Below are 19,959 nucleotides of genomic sequence, written 5' to 3'. Positions count from 1 at the left end.
CCGCTTAGTGGATGAAGGAAAAGATGTGGATGTTGTCTACCTGGACTTGAGTAAGGCCTTTGACACAGTTTCCCACAGCATTCTCCTGAAGAAACTGGCTGCTCATGGCTTGGACAGGCATATGCTTCTATGGGTAAAACCTGGCTGGATGGCTGAGCCCAAAAAGTTGTGGTGAATGGAGTTCAATCCAGTTGGCAGCCGGTCCCAAGTGGTGTTCCCCAGGGCTCGGTACTGGGGCCAGTTCTGTTTAATATCTTTATCAATGATCTGGATGAGGGGATTGAGTGCTCCCTCAGTAAATTTGCAGATGACACCAAGTTGAGTACAAGTGTTGATCTGCTGGAGGGTAGGAAGGCCCTACAGAGGGACCTGGACAGGCTGGATCGATGGGCTGAGGCCAATTGTATGAGGTTCAACAAGGCTCAGTGCCAGGTCCTGCACTTGGGTCACAACAACCCCATGCAATGCTACAGGCTTGGGGAGGAGTGGCTGGAGAGCTGCCTGGCAGAAAAGGACCTGGGGGTGCTGGTCGACAGCCACCTGAACATGAGCCAGCAGTGTGCCCAGGTGGCCAAGAAGGCCAATGGCATCCTGGCTTGTATCAGGAATAGTGTGGCCAGCAGGACCAGGGAGGTGATAGTGCCCATGTACTCAGCACTGGTGAGGCCACACCTCGAATCCTGGGTTCAGTTTTGGGCCCCTCACTACAAGAAGGACATCGAGGTGCTGGAACATGTCCAAAGAAGGGCAACAAAGTTGGTGAAGAGCCTAGAGCACAAGTTTTACGAGGAGCGGCTGAGGGAACTAGGGCTTAGTCTGGAGAAGAGGAGGCTGAGGGGAGACCTTAGTGCTCTCTGCAACTACCTGAAAGGAGGTGGTAGCCAGGTGGGGGTCGGTCTCTTCTCCCTAGTAACAAGTGATAGTACAAGAGCAAACGGCCTCAAGATGCGCCAGGGGAGGTTTAGGTTAGATATTAGGAAAAACTTCTTCCCTGAAAGGGTAGTCAGGCCCTGGAAGAGGCTGCCCAGGGAAGTGGCTGAGTCCCCATCCCTGGAGGTATTTAAAAGACGGGCAGCTGTGGTGCTTAGGGACATGGTTTAGTGGTGGAGTTGGCAGTGCTAGCTTAAGGGTTGGACTTGATGATCTTAAAGGTCTTTTCCAACATAAATGATTCTATGATATTTGAAGGCTACAGTGGAGTAACTACTGTTTTCTACTTTAATGTTGCTACACAGTGGCTGTGCCATACGAACTAGCAAATGGAGCCTGTCATTATCAGAATAATGTTTCTTTTCTCCAGGAACAATCAAAACCCCAACTAGAGTAAATATTTGTCTGTATGTAACATAAAAGGATCTCATGCCAGAAGCTGCTTGCTAGGCTGGAGTAAAAGACTCAGGCAGGTGTCACAGGCCTCAAATGTTTTGTCCTACAACAGGAGCAGCTCCAACATAAGCTACTTAAGGAAACCAATATATTTACAGTGGCAAATGTGTTCTCTTCAGTCTTCGATCAAGTAGGAAGATACATTTAAGGAAAAACTGGAAGCAGTTGGAAATGTCCTAGAAAATACTAAATGAAAAGTGATTCTGTTTGACATTAGGTCCTCTCTTAGCTGTCAACTTCCAAAGATGTGAAGGGAAGAGAGAGATGCAAACTACATATCATGTGAAATGACTTAGTGAATTTTCCAAGTTACTGTTGTTATAAGGATAATTTAGCTAGAAACTGTTCATTTCTGAATGCACATTAACTCCACTTTGCAGATAATATTATTATTTTTACCTTCTCAAAACCAAAATTTCACTACCATATAGTGAAGTCCCTAAAATTCAAAGTTTTTGAGGGGAAAAAAAAAAAAAAAACACCCAAAAGACTGGAACTGAAAATGATCCTTATATATCAAACTCACACTGAGGACACTGGAGAAATGTGCATGCTTTTTTAAAATCTGTCTCCTTAGAATTAAAAGCATATTAAAATGACCTTCTGAATTTGGCTTTCAAAGAAAATTCTGACAAGGCACACAACTCACATTTATATATAGAAAATAAATCTAATTTAGCTTCTGCTATCACAAAATCTTTGCTGTATCAAGGAGTCAATTTATACAAGAGCACTATAGTAAAATTCATGATTGTTAGATTATCTGAGTCAGCCTCACCTTGAAAATTATAGTGATGAGTATATTCAAAAGTTTAATTAAGTAAGAAATGTTGCTGTGTCTATATGCCATTAGCCAATGAAGAAAAATTGTAAAATAAGCCAGCATTCACTGCTTATGTGCAATCTCAGAAACCAGCCCTAATGACTTGTTTAAAAAAAAAAAAAAAAAAAAAAGTTGTTTGACCTGAAATATCAGATCAAACAGAACAGACATTCCAAGGGAAAGGGAGAAAACCAAACAAACAAACAAACAAAAAAAAAAAACAGCAGAAACAGGTATACAAAAAACCCAGTTGTTTTAAGGGAATGAAAGCTTTGCCTTCTGACCTTAAAAAAAGTTCTCTCAACTGGTGATTGCAGAAGTTTCCTTGATAGATTATCAGTATAGGATAGTAGGGAATAAGTTTTATTTTTTCTTTAATAATACAACCCCATCAAGAACACAGCTTGAGCTTTATTCATAATGGAATAGCAACAGAACAGTCAAAATTTTTTTTTTTTTAAGCCACTTTTTTCTCTCTTCTAAGCGTCATAAACCCTTCAGAAGTTCTCATAAAACATCCTCTCTCAGTGTATTTTTCCTGGCCTACTACTCCAAATACAGATAAGACAAACTAACGAACAACTACACATTCCACATGGGAACACACCAAATAAGCTAAGAAGAATTCCAGTAAAAGCATTTTAAAGTAATCTGCTAAGCCAGTTCATATTGAAAAAACAGCAAAGATACACTTATCCAGCAATCAATACTAGTGATTTAGGCTGTTTGCAGCTGGAATGATAACAAAACAAGAGCCCGTTACCACACCATCAACTATGAATTAGTATCTTATGGAATAAGTTTCTCCTTAAATCCATTGGACCCTCTTGCCGAGTAAATGTCATTGCAATGTTTCCCACGTGGTTTTAGAAAGTTACACTAATCTTCCTAGTATGTAACAAATCTTACTGTGTGATCTCCACAGCGTTGTTTTTTATTAAACACAGTTCAACAGGGCAAGGATCACACCTACGCTGGTTTAACACTGTCTTAACTGCTACTCTTGTTTTAATGACTTTAGTCTCACTAGCGATATTTTTCAAGATGTGGATGAACAATGAAAGTTAATTACTGAGGAAAAAACAGTGCCCAATTTCACAGTGCAATTCGTGCACTAGACCTGCTTAGTCCCCAAGATAAGAAAAAGATTTACACTAAAATGCGATTATCCTTAGATTTTCTTATCTTTTTACCCTGAAACACTAACAGCTAAACATCACACTCAAGAAGGAAAGAATTCACTGCCTTCCTCCTCCTTCCCACTCCCAAACCCCACAACAAAACAAAAGTCAAAATGAAGAGAATAAGGCAAAAAGAAGAGAAAGGAAATAATTTATTAGAGATTTCACAAGCGAACTAACATACATTTATCATGTAAGTCTCGTGACAGTTTAAAGATATCTGGAATCTTTAAGATGAGAAAATTTATACTCTGCCTTAAATACTTTAGAAATGCTACTACGCACAGTTCAAGAGTCCCGATGATTACACTGCTTCTTCCCTCAGCTTGATAATACTTGAAAGAGATGGAACACAAAAGGGACCTGGAACATCACAAAGGCATGTTAAAAGTAAGAACAACCAGAAAATAGTAGTGTTACGCTTTCTTTTGGCAACTAAATTGAAAGATGCTTAGTATTTAGAAAAGTGCTGAATGTCTGGAAAAAAAAAAAAATCTGACAATAGATACAGGCTGTATTAACTTTATATTACAGTAAGTTAAACATTAACGTAATATGAAACCCACAAGGAAAATATAAGACACTGGCAACAACACTACCTCAGTGCAGAGAACAATCTAAAAAAAAACCAACCCAACAAAAAGGTAGCAGTGATTAATAGTTCAATTCCAAATACTTCATTGCGAGATATTGTTGGATTTTCTTCTCTACTCAAAAAAGAAAAAGTAAGGACAACAAACAGTCACCTACAGATTGTTTCTCACATACCAGGACAACAGTAATCATCTAAAATACTGGTCAACCCTTTAATATTATTAAGAATTGCTCTGCAACATATTTTAACCAACATATTATTATTACTATATTTATTTAAAGAAAAACAAGAAGATATCCTCGGTGTGCGCTCAGCACAGCTCCACGCACGTCAGTGGAACACTTCTAGCTCATGCGAGCTAAGGAATTGGACCACAAATTAGCAAGTTATATGACCTTTGAGGAAGAAGGTGGAGGCCACCTTTTAAGACTAGGAACCTTCATTGTGTCTATTCACGCAACACAGACAACTCTTTTTTTTTTTTTTTTCCCCCTGAAAAAGTGCCCTTTGCTTTTAAAATTCCCGAATTAGTTCAAGCTCTAACACACGTAAACTCCTCCCCACACCTACTCTATACGAAAACTTAAATGTAGTTGAGTGCTACGGGAAACATTGCACAAAAAAAGGATACAACAAGAAAGGATACACTCTGCATGACAGTATTACTGCAGTATTTACGCAGGAATGTTTCTAAAGAAGAACAGCAGAATGTGGTTTAATTTTACTTGATTCTCAGTATTGCATACATATAACTTTATGCTACCTATCAAAAGCAAATACGCCTCTCTGATAAATTACAGTTTTGACCCCTTATGAGATTTAATGAGGGCTGATGAGTCCACCAATACTAAACTCCATATTCAAAACTAAATACATCTTTTGATAACTTGAACTACCAGGACAACAACAGATTTTTGTGTCTCATTAATTCTCGTTCAAGTCTTTGCCATTTTACAGACTCACTTTTTCCATCAGGTCCAAAACCCAACCATGTTTCCATTCAATGCAGGCTTTCAAGTCACTTCTTCCCTATGAAGAAGCTGGAGACCTCTCAACATCAGTTTCTTCTACATAACCTTTCTCCCAAAAAGCTGTATTTTAGCTACAGAAAAAATAGTCACCCCAAATACTAACTGAAATTTTTGCCAGTCCATCAAGAAAAAGACATTTCAGCCAGCAAGGAATTGCATAGTATTTTTATAAACCATATGTATTATTTTCTCTACAAAGGATAAAACCTTTGTAGAGAAAATACTAAAAAACAATGAAAATATTTGCAATAACATTGATGAATTTAACATAGCTTCTTCCTGTTTAAAAATAATCAAGAGTTTAACTTATGTCAATTTAGTTGTTTAAAAAACAAACAAACAAAACAACATTGAGACACAGGATACAGATCAAATTTGAAGTCCCTCAAATGTTTGCATAAACTTGTTTATATGCATATTTATGTTTCAAATGAGATTCTGACACTGTTCTTCCTTACAGACTCAGATTTCTATCGTGGAATTTTGCATCATAAATCAGCATCCATCAATATTCCAGCAGCAACAGGAAAACATAGTCATGCAGAAATAGGGTTCAGTTTCATCATTAGTTGGGAAGTGAAATAAATATTTTTAATTAAACCTCATGGATCCCTAGAAATCTGTATTAGTCACATTCTGTGACCCTTACATATAAATGGTCAAGGTAAGGAAGAAGTTCTCCCCATGATACATTAAACCAATGACACCAAGGTAACTCATGTGAGACTTTCAGGTGCACAAATAAGTCTTGCATAAGTACGTGTTTGCTCACTCTAAAAAAAGCTTCTGGGTAAACCATCAACATGATTAACAACCAAATAAGCACCTCGTTATTTTCTTTATATAATTCAAGTATTATTTAGCATGTTTAGTGAAGTCAGAATTAGATTTAATGTACAAAATTAGTTGGAAAGACATGGAATTCCTAAAAGAATAAAAGTGTTCAGACTTCATTTATAAGGCTTTCCAATAGCTAAAATACTTCAGGTTTCTTTTTTGCATTTAAAGAAACCTTAGTAATTTTCTTCTTATTAGACACTGGATAAAATAATACAAGTACAAGTTAGTTGTGTGTTTTTTGTTTTTTTTTTGTTTTTTTTTGTTTTTTTTTTCCTAACAAGGACAGAGTAAGAAACAAGATTGAAACATTCCCATAAACCCTTGTTCCTCATAGAATACTTTAGCCAAGGCTCATTTGTCTCTTTTCAATGACCAATACAGAAGAAGGTCTGTACAAGTGATCTTTAATTTGATAAAATAAAATACAGATTTTGCAAATCACAAATCAATAACTCAAAATAGGAACTGGTAAGACCAAATAGCTTCTCAGAAATGAGGGAAACAAGCTCAAATATAATCTGATGAAAAAATCCTTAGACAACTGACAGAAGAAACCTACAATTGAAGTAACTGTTATAAATAGAAATACTACCCTCACAATAGCCATACTGCGGGGCCTCCTACCAATTTTTAAAAATCAAAAACTGCTGTTCACATCCTTTATTTCAAGCTTCACGGGTTTTTCCGAAGTAAGAATGATCAAAACATCCAGATTAAAAACACATCATGGATTAAGCAGAATTTTTGGAAGCATTCAGCCTAAGCTTTGAGTTCATTTGGTCTTAGGTGGAGGCATAACCAGAGCGATGCGCAACTGTATTCTGTAATTAACTTAAATGCCCTTTAAATTTGAGCTAGCCAATCTATCAGAGGGTGTAGATTGAAAAACAAGTGCTTCTAATTCTTGCACCAGTTACTTCACATGCTAATTTGAGACAGTTCACTACTCAAATGTTTTTAGGCCATGAAAGCCCTCACAGTTAAATTAGAGCTGATTTTGCTTGAGTTACTCTCATGTAAAGCAAATACTTAGAGTAAGCAGTAGCAAAGCAAGGCTATATGATAGGAAATAAAGTTAAATGGTGATTACTTTCTGCTAAAAGTTACCTTCCCATCAAGTTTAGACAATAATGCCAAAAACCAGGACCTATGCATTCCACAACAAAGGGTGACTTGATCAACGCAACATTAAGTAGCACTTTCTGACACAATATCCTTTCCTAAATCAGACAGGTTTAAAGGATGCTGCAACAGCACTAAGATCTCATTTTCCAAAGTTAGCAAAGCCAAAGGTCCTTTACAGAGCTAGCAGAAGTGAGTTTATTGCTGGAAACGGTTCTTCAGGATCACTTTACAGTGGTGGAGAGGAAAGGGAAGGAGAAAAGAGGCAACTCTTTTCAAAGCCAAAACCCCAGAAGGTTACTAAAAGGTAAGTGGTCCGATTCCACAGACTTATTCTTCTTAGCTCCCCAGATTAAGGATTAGAGAAACTGACAACTACCCTAGGATATTAGGATTAAGGAAAAGACAGTCTCTGAGTTTCTAAACAGAGGAAGAGGCAACATTTTAAACTTGCAACAACGATATACCTTGCATTCTGGTTTTCTGATCTAAGTCCACATTTAAGAAAAGAAAATTGTATGGAACATTTCCCCTCCACCATCACTATTCCTAAAGAAGCCATTAAAAAGATAATAAATAAAAACAAACAAAAAAACCCAACAAAACAAATGAACAAAAAACCCCAGCCTATTTAGTTTTACTTCCGGGCAGAGAATCCATACCTTGTGCAGTGTTCTACTTTTTTCTTTTCCCTTCATTGGCATCCTGTTTTGGTCTAGCTGAACGAGCAAATTGCTGAGATTCTGTTAAGGACTACAAGTGTCAATGATAAATAGAAGCCAATCCAGAAGCAAAAAAAGAAGCATTATTTCAGCAAAAGATAGTTTAAAAAGTGGCCTTTATCCGTGAATCAATTCTACTGCAGTATTAAATATTATAAGAATAGCGTCTACTAGTCAAAGATTAGGACCTCACTGATGTGCAGTACAAAAAATTTTAAGAGAGCCTGTCCAAGATACGACTAACCAGGAAAGGGTTAGGTGCAAACAGAGTAACTACAGCAGGATAAATGCTTGATATTTACAATCCTCCATCCCAGCATGTTAATTCCATAACTTTGATGTCTCAGTAACTATTTGGGAGGAAAAAAGCTAAAAGGAACAGAGGTTGCAGTGAACAGGAGTACAAAGAAAAGGAAATAAACTATGAAATATTTAAGTGAAAAATAAGAAAGGACTTACAGACAAAAAACAGGGCAATGCAATCAAAAAGTGTAGAAATCCCAACACAGGCCCAAAAAGTAACTGACAGATCCAGCTGGAGAAGCAGTCTCAATAGAGACCACTGACCCTGACAGGAACATTTCTTTAGGTTCTTAATTCTGTAAACGCAGGCTTAACCAAGTCAAAAAGCCTACTTAATTTAAATACAATGGGCATACAAGCTAAATTACCTTTTGTATTGGGTTTACAGGATCAAAGAGCTAAGACCAGAGAAGACAATTTTATTGTCTTAAATGAAGCACATTTAACTTTCCTATTTCAGAAGAGGTGCCTCAATATATTTTTCAGTTATCATAAAATTAACAATAGTGCACTATGCTATGCTGCCTGGTCTTCTTAAGGTACTTCCTCTTTCCACAAATTTCTAGTAAGTAGAAAACTATGACAGCAAAACTAGAGATTGACAGACGGATTACAAAGAATATAATGTAAATGTTTGAAGAAAAAGATACAACCACCATGGGTTTTTCAAATAAGACATATCCATTTGCTTCTTTTAAAGCTTTAGCAGCTGCTTTTTCATTAGGAAGTCCAATGAAAGCCTGTCCCTTCATACGGCCTTCTTTCATCAAACGTATATCAAACCTAGAGGCAAAAATGAGAATTGGGAACTACTCATATTTAACCACACTTTCATATTTCACAGTAGAAATATAATTATCATGCTTTGAGTTGGAAAACTAGCAGAAATGGGAGCAGAGCCTACAAGCAGGAATTATGTCACTGGAGACCATTTTGCCTGGGGGAACCATTTAGTAAAAAGTGACCTTAGACTGCAGGATAGCAAATGGATGTGCAACTGTAGTAAATATGACATATGCAAAATAATCAGATAAACACAATCATCTACACTGTTCATTCTGTGTCGCTCAGCCAATAAACAGTAAATTTGGTAATGAAAAAATATGGGCAAAATAGTAGGGTCTTCAGACACTGTTCAAAAAATAATACTATTTCTGTACTTGTGATAAATGAAGATTTTCAGATGCAACGCATTTTTTCTTTATGCAGAAGCATAAAGAAAAAAAGTAAAGATGACTAGTTTTTAAATCACAATTTTCACCAGTATTATTGAAGTTAACATAAAAAGGCTTAATTTTAACCAAGTACCAAAGTAACTTACATATTTCGTTCCACTTCTGACTGGAAGTCAACATATCTTCCAAAAATGAACTTGAGATCCTGAAATTAAAGGGTAGGTATAAGAGGAAAGCTGATAAAAAGCTCTTCTGATAAATATTTAATTTGCTTGTTTACCTACCTTTTCTTGAACTTGTTTAGCTAAATTCTTCACATATATCCTGCAATTTGGATCACCTGGCTCATAGTTTTTGAAAACAGAATATTTTTCCATTTCTTGAAGACAAAAAAACAATGTTTTAGCTCATTTACTTACTTTGTATTTTTGCTCAGTATAAAATAAATAAATAAATGTAATATATGATCAATTAATAAAGGAAATACTTATTTAAACTATCTGTTGCAACAAATCAAATAGCTATTATTAGATAATTTATTCTCACAGTTATACCTTCTCTAGAAAGTCTGTTTTTTTCTAGATCCCTTCTAGAAATGAATTCTGATGGTATTTCATCATCCTCCTCTTCAGTTTCCATTTTATCATTTGAGCTAGGAGCTGGGAAAATCCTTCCAAAGCCTGTATTATTGATTTCTTCTGTTGTTGAATAAAGGTCTGAAATTTCAACACATTATAGAAGTAGTTTGTATGTTTATTCACAAGAGGATCAACAGCAAGCAAAAAAGTATACTCCTTCCAGTAACATTTTAATATAGTAGACTTTGTAAAGCAATTTGAACTCATCCTTAAAGAAATGTGTCTTAATCCCTGGGTTGACAAACACACCTGCTATATATGGTCATATAAAATCAACTGTACTACAAATAAAAGCGACAGCACATGCCAGTTAAGGTAAAACTAGCCTTGCTGCTCAAGCCTGGATCCATTTCAACGGTTTACCTAATTTTCATTCAAAGAAACTGTACATTACTGTAAAGTACCAAGAAACACAGACTGACCATAACCCTCTAAGAAACCATCACACCTCATTGCTATTATCGCCCAGCATTTTTATAGCAGATAATCAGTGCATCACAGAGAAGGAGTTGGCAATCACTTGCATGTTGCTCTCTAAGAGCTGGAAAAGGAAAATCTGAAATTAGCCTGATATATTCAATTGCACTATATAATATCGAGAATGCATTTGTAAAATATTTGCCAAAAACACCTTAACATTTAAAAGACAGTGCAATTCACTGTAAATACACAGATCACATAGGAGAGAAAGAGACCTTTAGATTCCTCTAGATCCTTTACCGTACCAAAGCACAGTTGTGTGCTTTAACATGGGAAAAACAGCAAATGCAGACAAGACACAAGTTGGTGTTCTTAAACAATCCCTGATGTATACTATTTATGAAAGCTCCAATACAAAAGAAGAAAAGAATTCCCTGGCCTAAATTTCAGCAGCCTTCTACACATTGAAACCACACAAATTTAATATTAAATACATTTGAAGTACGACTCTCTTACCATTTTTTTCTTCTTTTTCTGAGTTTATCTGAAGAACAGCTGGGATGTCAGTAGTAATATGGAACTCAATTTTTTTATGACCTACATGCTGTGGCTGCTCAAAGACATCTGAAGGTGACAGTGCAGGGTGCAAATTACTGTTTAAAACAACAACATGTTAATTAAAGATTCAGACACTGATGAGTGCATAGTCAAATACAAGATTTCTTCCAGATAGATTTTATGCTGCTTTTTACCACAAGTACATGAGTTCTCCATTTCATAAATTTCACCCAATACAGTTCAAGTTGATTAAAACACTGCAAATACAGTAGGCATGGCTGGTAGTGAGAGCAAAACCAAGAATTACATACTGCATTACAGTATAGACAGGCACTTATGAAAAACTTCATCAGTAACTTAAAATACAAAAAATAACTGGCCTTGCTGCCACTCTCACATAGTGTATAAAATACACCACATTTTCAAAAAATATAGCAAATCATTTGGAGGAGAAGGAAGGCTATTAGTAAAAATGCATTCACAATTGGTCATCACTACATAGAAATACTACATTGGTGTCTACTGTGCCATAGCAGTGCAATTTCAAAAACCAAACTTATTTCAAACCAAATCAGTTTTTATTCTTCCAGTATCATCCTTCTTTTTTTTTATTTTAAAATTTTATTTTAAGAAGTATCCCAAACAATAAATCCAGATGGCTTCTGTCAGGGCTGTGATATGAAATAGTTTTTCTTTTTCATGAAAAAGTGATTTTTATTAGTTTGCTAGCAAGAGAAACACAGAGCTTGAACCAGGCACACTTTACAGATTAAGGTTATTGAGCAGACTTGAGTTCAAATTACATGAAAATTTGGACCTTTAGAGTAATAAAACCAAGCATGAGGATAAGGGAAGACCAACTCCACTACCAAATTTACCTATCAGTGAAGAATGCTTGTTTTTAAAACAGCAACACTAAAGCAAACAGAGAGAGAACATCATTTAGTAAAAGGAATAATCTTCTGAAAAAGTACAAAAACCACAGAAATAATACAAACCTGTGAGGAGTACACACGGGAACATTCAATAAGTCTTTAATTCTTTGCTTTTTTCTAACACCACGCCTCTTTGTGTTTATTGGTCTTTTAGGCTGAAGGGTTGCTAATTCCATCAACTTGGTCATTCTATTTTAAACAAAATTTAAAAGAGAAGCAAAATGGTTTACAGTTTATTTGAAAATACTCATTTTGAAAACCCCTTCCTTAAAGCCCTTGAAATAGAACTTTACAGAATATGGTTATAAACCTAGCTACCTTAAGACCAAAACTACATTAATAAACTATAACACATAGCAAATCGATATACACAGAGCACTTAAGTGACCCACCAAAATCATAATGAGTTCAATGGCGCCCCTTCCCTCCCCAAGCATGCACCTAATTAGGACACTGAAGCTGTAGAAATGCTAAGAAGCCCCAAGCTAAACCTTTTTTTTTTTTTTTTTTTTTTAATAATACTATTTCCACTCAACAGGACTGCCTTTTTTCAAATGCATATATTTTTCTGAATATAGCATAGGGACTTTCTGATTTACTTTTCAGCTTAAATAGCAAATAAAGAAAATTGCTTCTTCATTTACTATTAAAGATCTAAAAAAACAGCTATGATGTAATTCAGTCCCAAAACTGCAAGAAAATCCTCAGCACACACAACCTCCCATTATTATTACTGCTAGCAATACACACAGGTACAAAGAACATTTTGGAAGTCAGAGTGCACATGATTCAGGCTGAGTAGTTTACTCAGTAAAGATGGGGAAAAATGAAGAAAACAAACTAATTATTGCTTCCTTATATCTGCACTCTCTCTTCATTCTGAGTTTTTGTTTTGTTGGGTTTTTGTTTTTTGGACATGGGAACAAATGATAATTTGCATACCATTTGGCCATTTTCCTTCTCTTACTGTGATTCAAAACAGCACTGTCTTTCTGTGTTTGTCACTCTGGAGCTTCCTTAGCATCTGGGAAGATTATCTATATACTGCAAACGTTAACAGATTCCACCATTTGCTGAACTAGAAGCTAGAAAAGTAAAGACACCACTTTAAAAGAGCCCCAAAGCTTGCAAATGACTGTAAAATGCATACCTCTCCTTTTCCTCCTCATTATCACTTTCATATTCTGATTCATCTCCACTAGATACTTGTTCTTCTTCCTCTTCAGGCAAAGGAGGCTCTTCAGGAGGCAGAGGTGGGATTGGGGGAGGTGGCACAGGCACTGGTAAATATTCTTCATACTAATTATGGGGAAAAAGTTAAAAAAAAAAAGTAACACTTTAAGAAAAAAAATTGCATATCTTCTTTTCCTTTACATAACAAAAACAATCAATAAATTAGAAGATGACAAGAAGCATTTTTTAAAGTATGTTTATAGGGATTCTAGATGCTAATTTGCTAAATTACATTACTAATGAAAACTTTCCACAAGAAAAAAAAAATTGGTGCTTTCTGAAGCGTAATAGTAAATGCTTTCATTCTTTTAATTTGAGGAGTTGGAAAAAAAAAAAAAAATAGCAGCCATAGCCCTGGATTTTTACTTTGCACTCAGCTTTAAGGACTTTGCCAGAGAAGAATATGGTCAAAATATGTGGGAGGAGGCCTAAGCTCCCAAGCCATCTCAATTTCTACACTGAACCTTCCACCACCTATCAAAGTTGCATTTCTATTTCTGTAAGGAGTGAGGATTTCATGAAAGGACTCAGTTTTTTCATTGAGACTGCAAAAAAAACACATATAAGGAACTCCCTATGTACAAAATCATCTCTAGCCCCACTTTCAACAATCTTACTACACTTAACAGCTACTTTTATGTACCATCAGTTCCACAAGGCACTGATGTCTTCTGGCATCAAGAATACTCTGTGCCCTTTAGAAACTGCTCTAGGAATTTTGAGGACTAGCTTCTTACCTTACTACTCTTTTTTGCATGACCATTAAATTCACAGTGCTTAATCTGGCCCAATGCCAGGCAACAAATAAAATTATTCCCAGAAAATCAGTGTGCATTCATTTATTTGATAGATTTATTTCATAGTTTTCTTTACCAGCTAGCTCCCCTGTTATTAGAAGCAGGTGTTCTGTTAGGGCATACAGAAAGTGTAGTGGAGCACAACTTCACTATATCCAAATACTGCAGCTATCATTATTAATGCAAATCCTCACTTGCTCTATCTTCCACTGGCAGTCAAACTACTCTACCACAGCAACACAGAACTCAGACCACAGAGCTGGTATTTCTATTTCCCTTCAGAAACAGCTCCCCTTAAGCCTCTGCCAGTTTCCCTCCATCTTGCCTCTTTCCAAAAATATCCTGGAGACAGAGCAAGTTAAATCCAGAAGTGCTGCATAATCTCATTAACAATTTGAATCTAATCAGAACTCCAAAGAAACACACAGATCAAAGAACTTAACACATCTTTGTAAGGCAACGGGCTAATGGTATCCTTTATTTCCTGTATGTGTAACATGATGCTATAACGTCCCTTTTTTATAATACTCAGTTTTAAATATTCCAGTGCTACTGTTACACACATATATCTTTGTTCTAAGTACAGTTATAAAGATTTCTTTAGAAGACTAACATGCACATCTTGCCCAATGAAATGGAGCAGTATTTGCTATCCTCTAGAGATTTCTCCAACTTTTAGAAGTTTGAACTTATATCTCCTACGATGTTGCTAACATTTTAAATTGTGAATCTGTTTTACAGTACTTAAAACACGTATTAAAAAAGTTACCATGGGAGGGCGAGCAGTAATTGGTCCAAAAGGTGGAGGAAGATTCATCTTATTCATAAGATGAAGTACCTGAAATGATTCAAGATAAGTAAGATTTCCTTTAAATAAATCAATCAATAAAAATAGTTCCTTGCTAGGTATCATAGCCGATAACTTCTGGCAGGTGTCAATCAGCATAGTTTTAATGAAGACACAACTACATTGGCTATTAAACAATGTGAAAGCCTGCACTTGAGATCCAACACTAACAGTAAATATGAGCAACACCCTAAAAAGGCTAATCAAAAAAAGTAAAACATCTTCTCACAATGAAATTCCAAGTACTCAAGTCACATCTAATTAGGAAGATCATTGACACTGAAGACTTAAGTGGATATGAAGTAAGTTACTTCTGGTCAATGAAATCTTATTATCTCAACATCGTAAAAAATTAACATTGGTTAACACTATCACAGGAAAACTAATTTAATATTTACTATGACAAAATTATTTCTGTGGATCATTAAAAGATGAAAAAGGAGACGTTTTTATTTTTATAATTTCATTTTTTGCCATTTTTTACTTACCTGGACATAAAATTTGGGCACACTTGCCAAGGCATTTGCTATATTTGCTAGAATTGTACTTGAAGGTGGTGGATACAAATATTTTAGGCAAGAATTGATGGGAAAGGTGAGGCTGAGGAAAAAAGATTAAAAACAAGACATCTTAGCACCACTGCCACATAATGACTGATAACAATTAATGATTACTAGAAGTTTAACTATTCATTACATCTGAAGTATTACTGAAATATTATTATTTCCCCTAGAACAGTTTTGGGCCACTTACATTATGTCTTTAACACCAGGGAGCAGTCCCCTAATGCATGGCAGACTTACTGGGCTTGGGCACAATGAAAGTACCAACACATGCAGAAAGCCTAAAGTACACAGAAACAATCAACTTGTCCAAAACCAAAAGCACAGCATAGCATGCTGTACAAACATCATAAACTCAATGCTCAAAGTGCCAGATCTGTTAGCCCCAAAAGAAAGTTATTCTTCATGTATGCAAAAATGCACATGGGGGAATAAAAGAACAAGAAACCTCTGGACAAACAAAAGTCAACAGTATTCTGCTGTTAACACTGAGACAACCTACCCAGTCCTCAAACTCTTCCTGAGAAAGCAATGCATAGTGCTAGAAGGCTATTATGCGATCCACAACTTCACGGCTCAAAGCACCAGTCACTACTCAACTGTGAGTTCTAAACTTGAAGAACTAAAATTTCATCTTTATGACAATTCCTACAGCTATGCATGTAGAACAGTAGCATACTGTGAAACAAAACAAGAGAGAATGCAGCATACTGCAGTCTCTCTTGTTCAATAGTGTGTAACACTTATTTCAAAATAAACTTTAACAGAATAAAATAGTTAAAAAAAAAACTCCACTAACCCATGGTTGGGTGCAATTCCATTCTCTATTTTAACACAACTTGGTTCTTTCTTCTCTTCTTCTTTCACTGGTTCTTCTGAACTGAACATTAATTTAGCATTAATTAAAACAGGGCAAAATTTACGTGTCTTACATAATGTATGAAATATGCTTAATTCATCTATTAAAAATATAAGCAATAGATTAGTATAGTATTTTTAACATCTTTCATCAATGGTATTACTACAGCCATTATTAATTCTTAGGAATTAATACATGTGGATAATTATAGTAGCCAGACTTCTAAAATAAATATTTATGCAGTTTTAAGTAGGTCCTCCCATACTCAAACACTTCTGACTTAAATCTACTTACAGGAAAAGAACTAAAATTATTTCATGTTACTCTCTGTTCAGAGACTGTATAAAAGCAAAGGTATTAAATTATTAACTTGTTCATACCCAGAGAGTGGAATAAATAACTTAAAACCTCTCTAGTTGATTTTAATTAAGCGCTATCACATAGCTTCTATCACTTAGTTACATAATATACAGGTAAACTTGAAAGCCTAAATATGCAACTTATTTTTTTAATTAAGCACCTGACAGACAATTGAAACCCAAACTATCACAGTTCTTGGTCACACTAGCATTAGGATTCATTGATTTTTTTTTTTTATTATTATTTATATTTATTTTTAAATATTACATATTCTTTAACTATTTGAAGAGAGACTTGGACAGTTTTATGTTTGTTGTGCTCATGCTTCAAGCTAGATACATGCAAATCAGCTCCAGCTTAGAAGCCAGTAGCTATAATAGTATAGTCTTATACAATTGTGCTAGCAGGTGTCAATTCTGCCTGACTCTTGATTAGATTAGAAAGAAACATCAGGAAAGCATTGCATGCACTGTTTAACAGCAAAAGAAAATTATAATCCTGACACAAAAGACAAGTAGAAGAGTCTTTTTTTTAAACACAGGGAACCTGTGCAACACAGAGGTCAGCTTACGCAGACTGGAGTCTTGCTCTGTAAATGAGAACAAACAGGACCATCTGCTGATTAAAGATATTAATAACTATAGGAATAAGGATGGGAATTATTTCATGGTGATACTGAATGAAACAATACTAATGGGAGGAATGCAGTCACTTATCTATAGATCTGAACTTGCCTGTTAACACTTCTAAATGATTATGATTTATCCTTTGACTTAACAGTACTACGAAAGGATCATGAATACGGAATTTCCTTTCCTTGACCACAAACACAGAAACTAAATTATTATGCACATACCTTTTACACTTCTCTGAGACAGAAGGCTGGCTAAGTACCTGCACACTATCTTGCTCCTTCGCAAATTCAACAACTAAGGTGTGACCTAAAAGCTTCAGCTGATGCAGTCTTGACAAAGCCTTCAAATAATTATAATGGAGAAAAGAAAGAAAGGGAAAAGGAAAAAACATCAGAACTATTTCAAAGCATAACTGTTTTTTCTTTGGCTGGTACACTAGCCATAAGATGCAGTCCCAACTGCTTTAAGCTAAGTCTGTGCCACTACAGACACTGGTAGTTCTGCACCATCCCTGCCTTCACATTCCTGCTTTTAGCAGCCTCTCTCCTGCTAGCAGGAAGGAAAAAGACGAGGTTGCACAGCCAGAACCACTGCAGAGACTTAGGTCATCTGAACACAGCAGCAAGACTGCAGCCTTAACAATGACACTTATTACATAGCCTAGTAAATCTCTGTGATTTCAAGTAACCAACCTCTTGCTCATGAACTACAAATATGCTGAAGTCCACTACTAATAGCTGGGAATTTTAAAATAGGGATTCTTAACAGTAACACTAGGAAGCTCCAGCATTCTATAAGTCCAGATCCCGATAGGCTGCTAACAATTGACACAAAGCAACCTAAATTCAGCACTGTTCACCTCACATGGTCTTTGTAACTTTTTTGACTAGTACTTTACAGCATGGCCTAAAAAAAAATAAAAGCAACACCAAAAAAAACAGGGCATAAGAGAGAAATTCAGGACACAGGCTTTTTACCAGATTCATATTTAGAAAGCATTATTAGTGTTACCTTTTTGGCATCCATGTCCCCCATTAACATGGTAGTTTTCTTTTTCTTATCAAAGTTGGGCATTCAAGGCAGTCTTGAATTGCGTACATCACTATGTCTGAATTTTATGGCAAATATGCAATTATGCAGGAGACAAATTCTTTTTGGTTTACAGTTTATATATAAATGCACACACATCCTAGACAAGGCCCTGATCAGTCTCAACTCATGTAAATTTGCCATGCTCTAAGTGACAGGTTGGATCAGATTAATTCCACAAGCCCCTTCCAACCCACCTTTCTTATGACTCTACAGAAGCGTTCCTTTTATCAAATCCTTCAAGCACCTCTTGAAACAGAACTCTAATATTACATCACTCAGAATCCTTTTTCCTGACACCGAGTACTAGATAATGTGTAAGACATTTTAGAGCACAACTAGCAATTCAGAAAAGTGCTTTGCTAAAATATTCAGCAACAAACTCAATACAAACCTTCACAGCTGCATTTTCACTGGGAAACGTAGCAAAAGCAGTATGTTTCTAGAAAACAAACAAAAAAAATTGTCATACTGAATTCAAATCAAAAAGATAACAAATTGCATGTAAAAACATATACCCACAAGTAATTCATAAGTTCATGTTTACATATTTGAAAGCTTCCAGATAGTAGCCACCTAGCTCCCATGTGTGGCAAAGGTGAAGGACTAGAGATCATTTTTCTTAAGAATTTAAGACAAGCACCTCCTGCAGTCAAAAATTAAGATAGGAACTCAGCAGTTTGGGAATACAAAGTATTTTTTTCTAGTGAGCAAAAGCCATCCTAAACTACAAGAAAGTACGTATTGATAAAGAAGTTTAATCCTCTTTTCAGAAAAGGAAATTTATTTCAGCACCTCTCAGCAGAACATTTTCATCAAAGCAACTCCTAAAATTAATACTTTTCCTGCTACAAAAGTCGTAACTGTTGTTGTGCTCTGAAAGTTTGGATGGTTTCTAACTAACATTTTCCCTTACTTCATAAGTTTAAAAAAAACCTTAAGCTTTCCAAATTAGATTAAGTCCTCACAGAATACACAGTTCATCTTAAATTTGTTCATCTTCATTACTGTTCAAGCTTTATTACTTCATCTTGCCACCACATGATTCCATATTAAAAACCCAAATCATTAATACTGTTCTAAGAGCACCTATCAGGAAAATCATTGTAACAAAGTCAGTATTTTTAATCTCCTATAAAAGAAAGCATGACCCTGACACAAGATGCAGACATCATTTATCTGCAGTTCTGCAGGACTGCAAGGCTCTTTCCAAACAGCATTCATCACCAGACAGATACTACGTTTTTATAATTTGGAGAAAGAAAAAAATAAAATAGCGATTTCAAGAGATAGACCTGTGAAACTGCATCCCTACACCTACCAACAGACCCTTCTGCACTGCTTTTCCACAGCCTTGTTCCTAACAGCAAGCGAGGCCAAAGCTGCGGCCCAGGGCACGGGACTCGCAGCCGGCGGGGAGACGGCACCCCGGTGCCAGCCGCTCTCCGGCGCGCCCCGCCTGGGCCCAGCGGGGAGAAGGAAGAGCTCTGGCCCGGCAAACAGGCTCACCACCTCCCTGCAGCGCGGCAGACGGCCCAGGGCGGCGGCAGGGCTCTCCTCCCGCCCTCACCGCCGGAGCAGCCCCAGGCCCCGGCCCCGGCCCTCACCAGCCGCCCGTGGTCCGATAGGACGCGCACGGACACCGCTCCGAAGTGCTTCAGCAGATCCTCCTTCTCCGCCGCCGTCAGCTCGGCGGGCAGGTGCCGCACCAGCAGCGTCCGGCCCCGCCGCCGGGCCACGCCGGGGTGCGGCGGGACGCCGGGGTGCGGCGGGCCGGCACCCAGCGGCGGGCCGGCACCCAGCCCAGCGCCGGCCGCCCGCGCCTCCTCACAGCCCGGCGCCGCCAT

At 36.8% G+C, this 19,959-nt stretch overlaps 2 protein-coding genes across 3 annotated transcripts in view; both read right to left on the bottom strand.

The window, feature by feature from the left end:
* LOC309591142 (pancreatic alpha-amylase-like) overlaps positions 1 to 3,754 on the bottom strand; it is a 15,876-nt gene extending 12,122 nt beyond the window's left edge. Inside the window, exon 1 of the mRNA XM_082313069.1 lies at positions 3,676 to 3,754. The gene's annotated coding sequence lies outside the window, so the exon portion shown is untranslated. The remainder of the gene's footprint in view (positions 1 to 3,675) is intronic.
* Positions 3,596 to 19,959, bottom strand: RNPC3 (RNA binding region (RNP1, RRM) containing 3; the record flags this gene model as incomplete). Of its 2 annotated transcripts, none has more annotated exons than XM_082313068.1 (15): positions 3,596 to 3,753; positions 7,641 to 7,713; positions 8,654 to 8,786; positions 9,325 to 9,383; positions 9,463 to 9,557; positions 9,733 to 9,894; positions 10,753 to 10,889; positions 11,793 to 11,918; positions 12,880 to 13,028; positions 14,529 to 14,597; positions 15,095 to 15,206; positions 15,969 to 16,049; positions 17,245 to 17,363; positions 18,507 to 18,554; positions 19,720 to 19,959. In XM_082313068.1, the coding sequence occupies 14 exons, from the start codon at positions 19,957 to 19,959 to the stop codon at positions 7,654 to 7,656; spliced, it is 1,590 nt and encodes a 529-aa protein (XP_082169194.1). In that variant the 3' UTR covers positions 3,596 to 3,753; positions 7,641 to 7,653. The 2 variants fall into 2 exon arrangements, with proteins under 2 accessions (XP_082169194.1, XP_082169193.1); XM_082313067.1 differs by lacking the exon at positions 3,596 to 3,753 and adding an exon at positions 4,542 to 4,675.

The sequence above is a fragment of the Platalea leucorodia genome (genome assembly GCF_965183815.1).
Source record: "Platalea leucorodia genome assembly, chromosome: 5".
NCBI classification, from domain to species: Eukaryota; Metazoa; Chordata; class Aves; order Pelecaniformes; family Threskiornithidae; genus Platalea; species Platalea leucorodia.
Note: the sequence above shows the minus strand (reverse complement) of the source record. Positions and strands in the feature narration are given on the sequence as shown.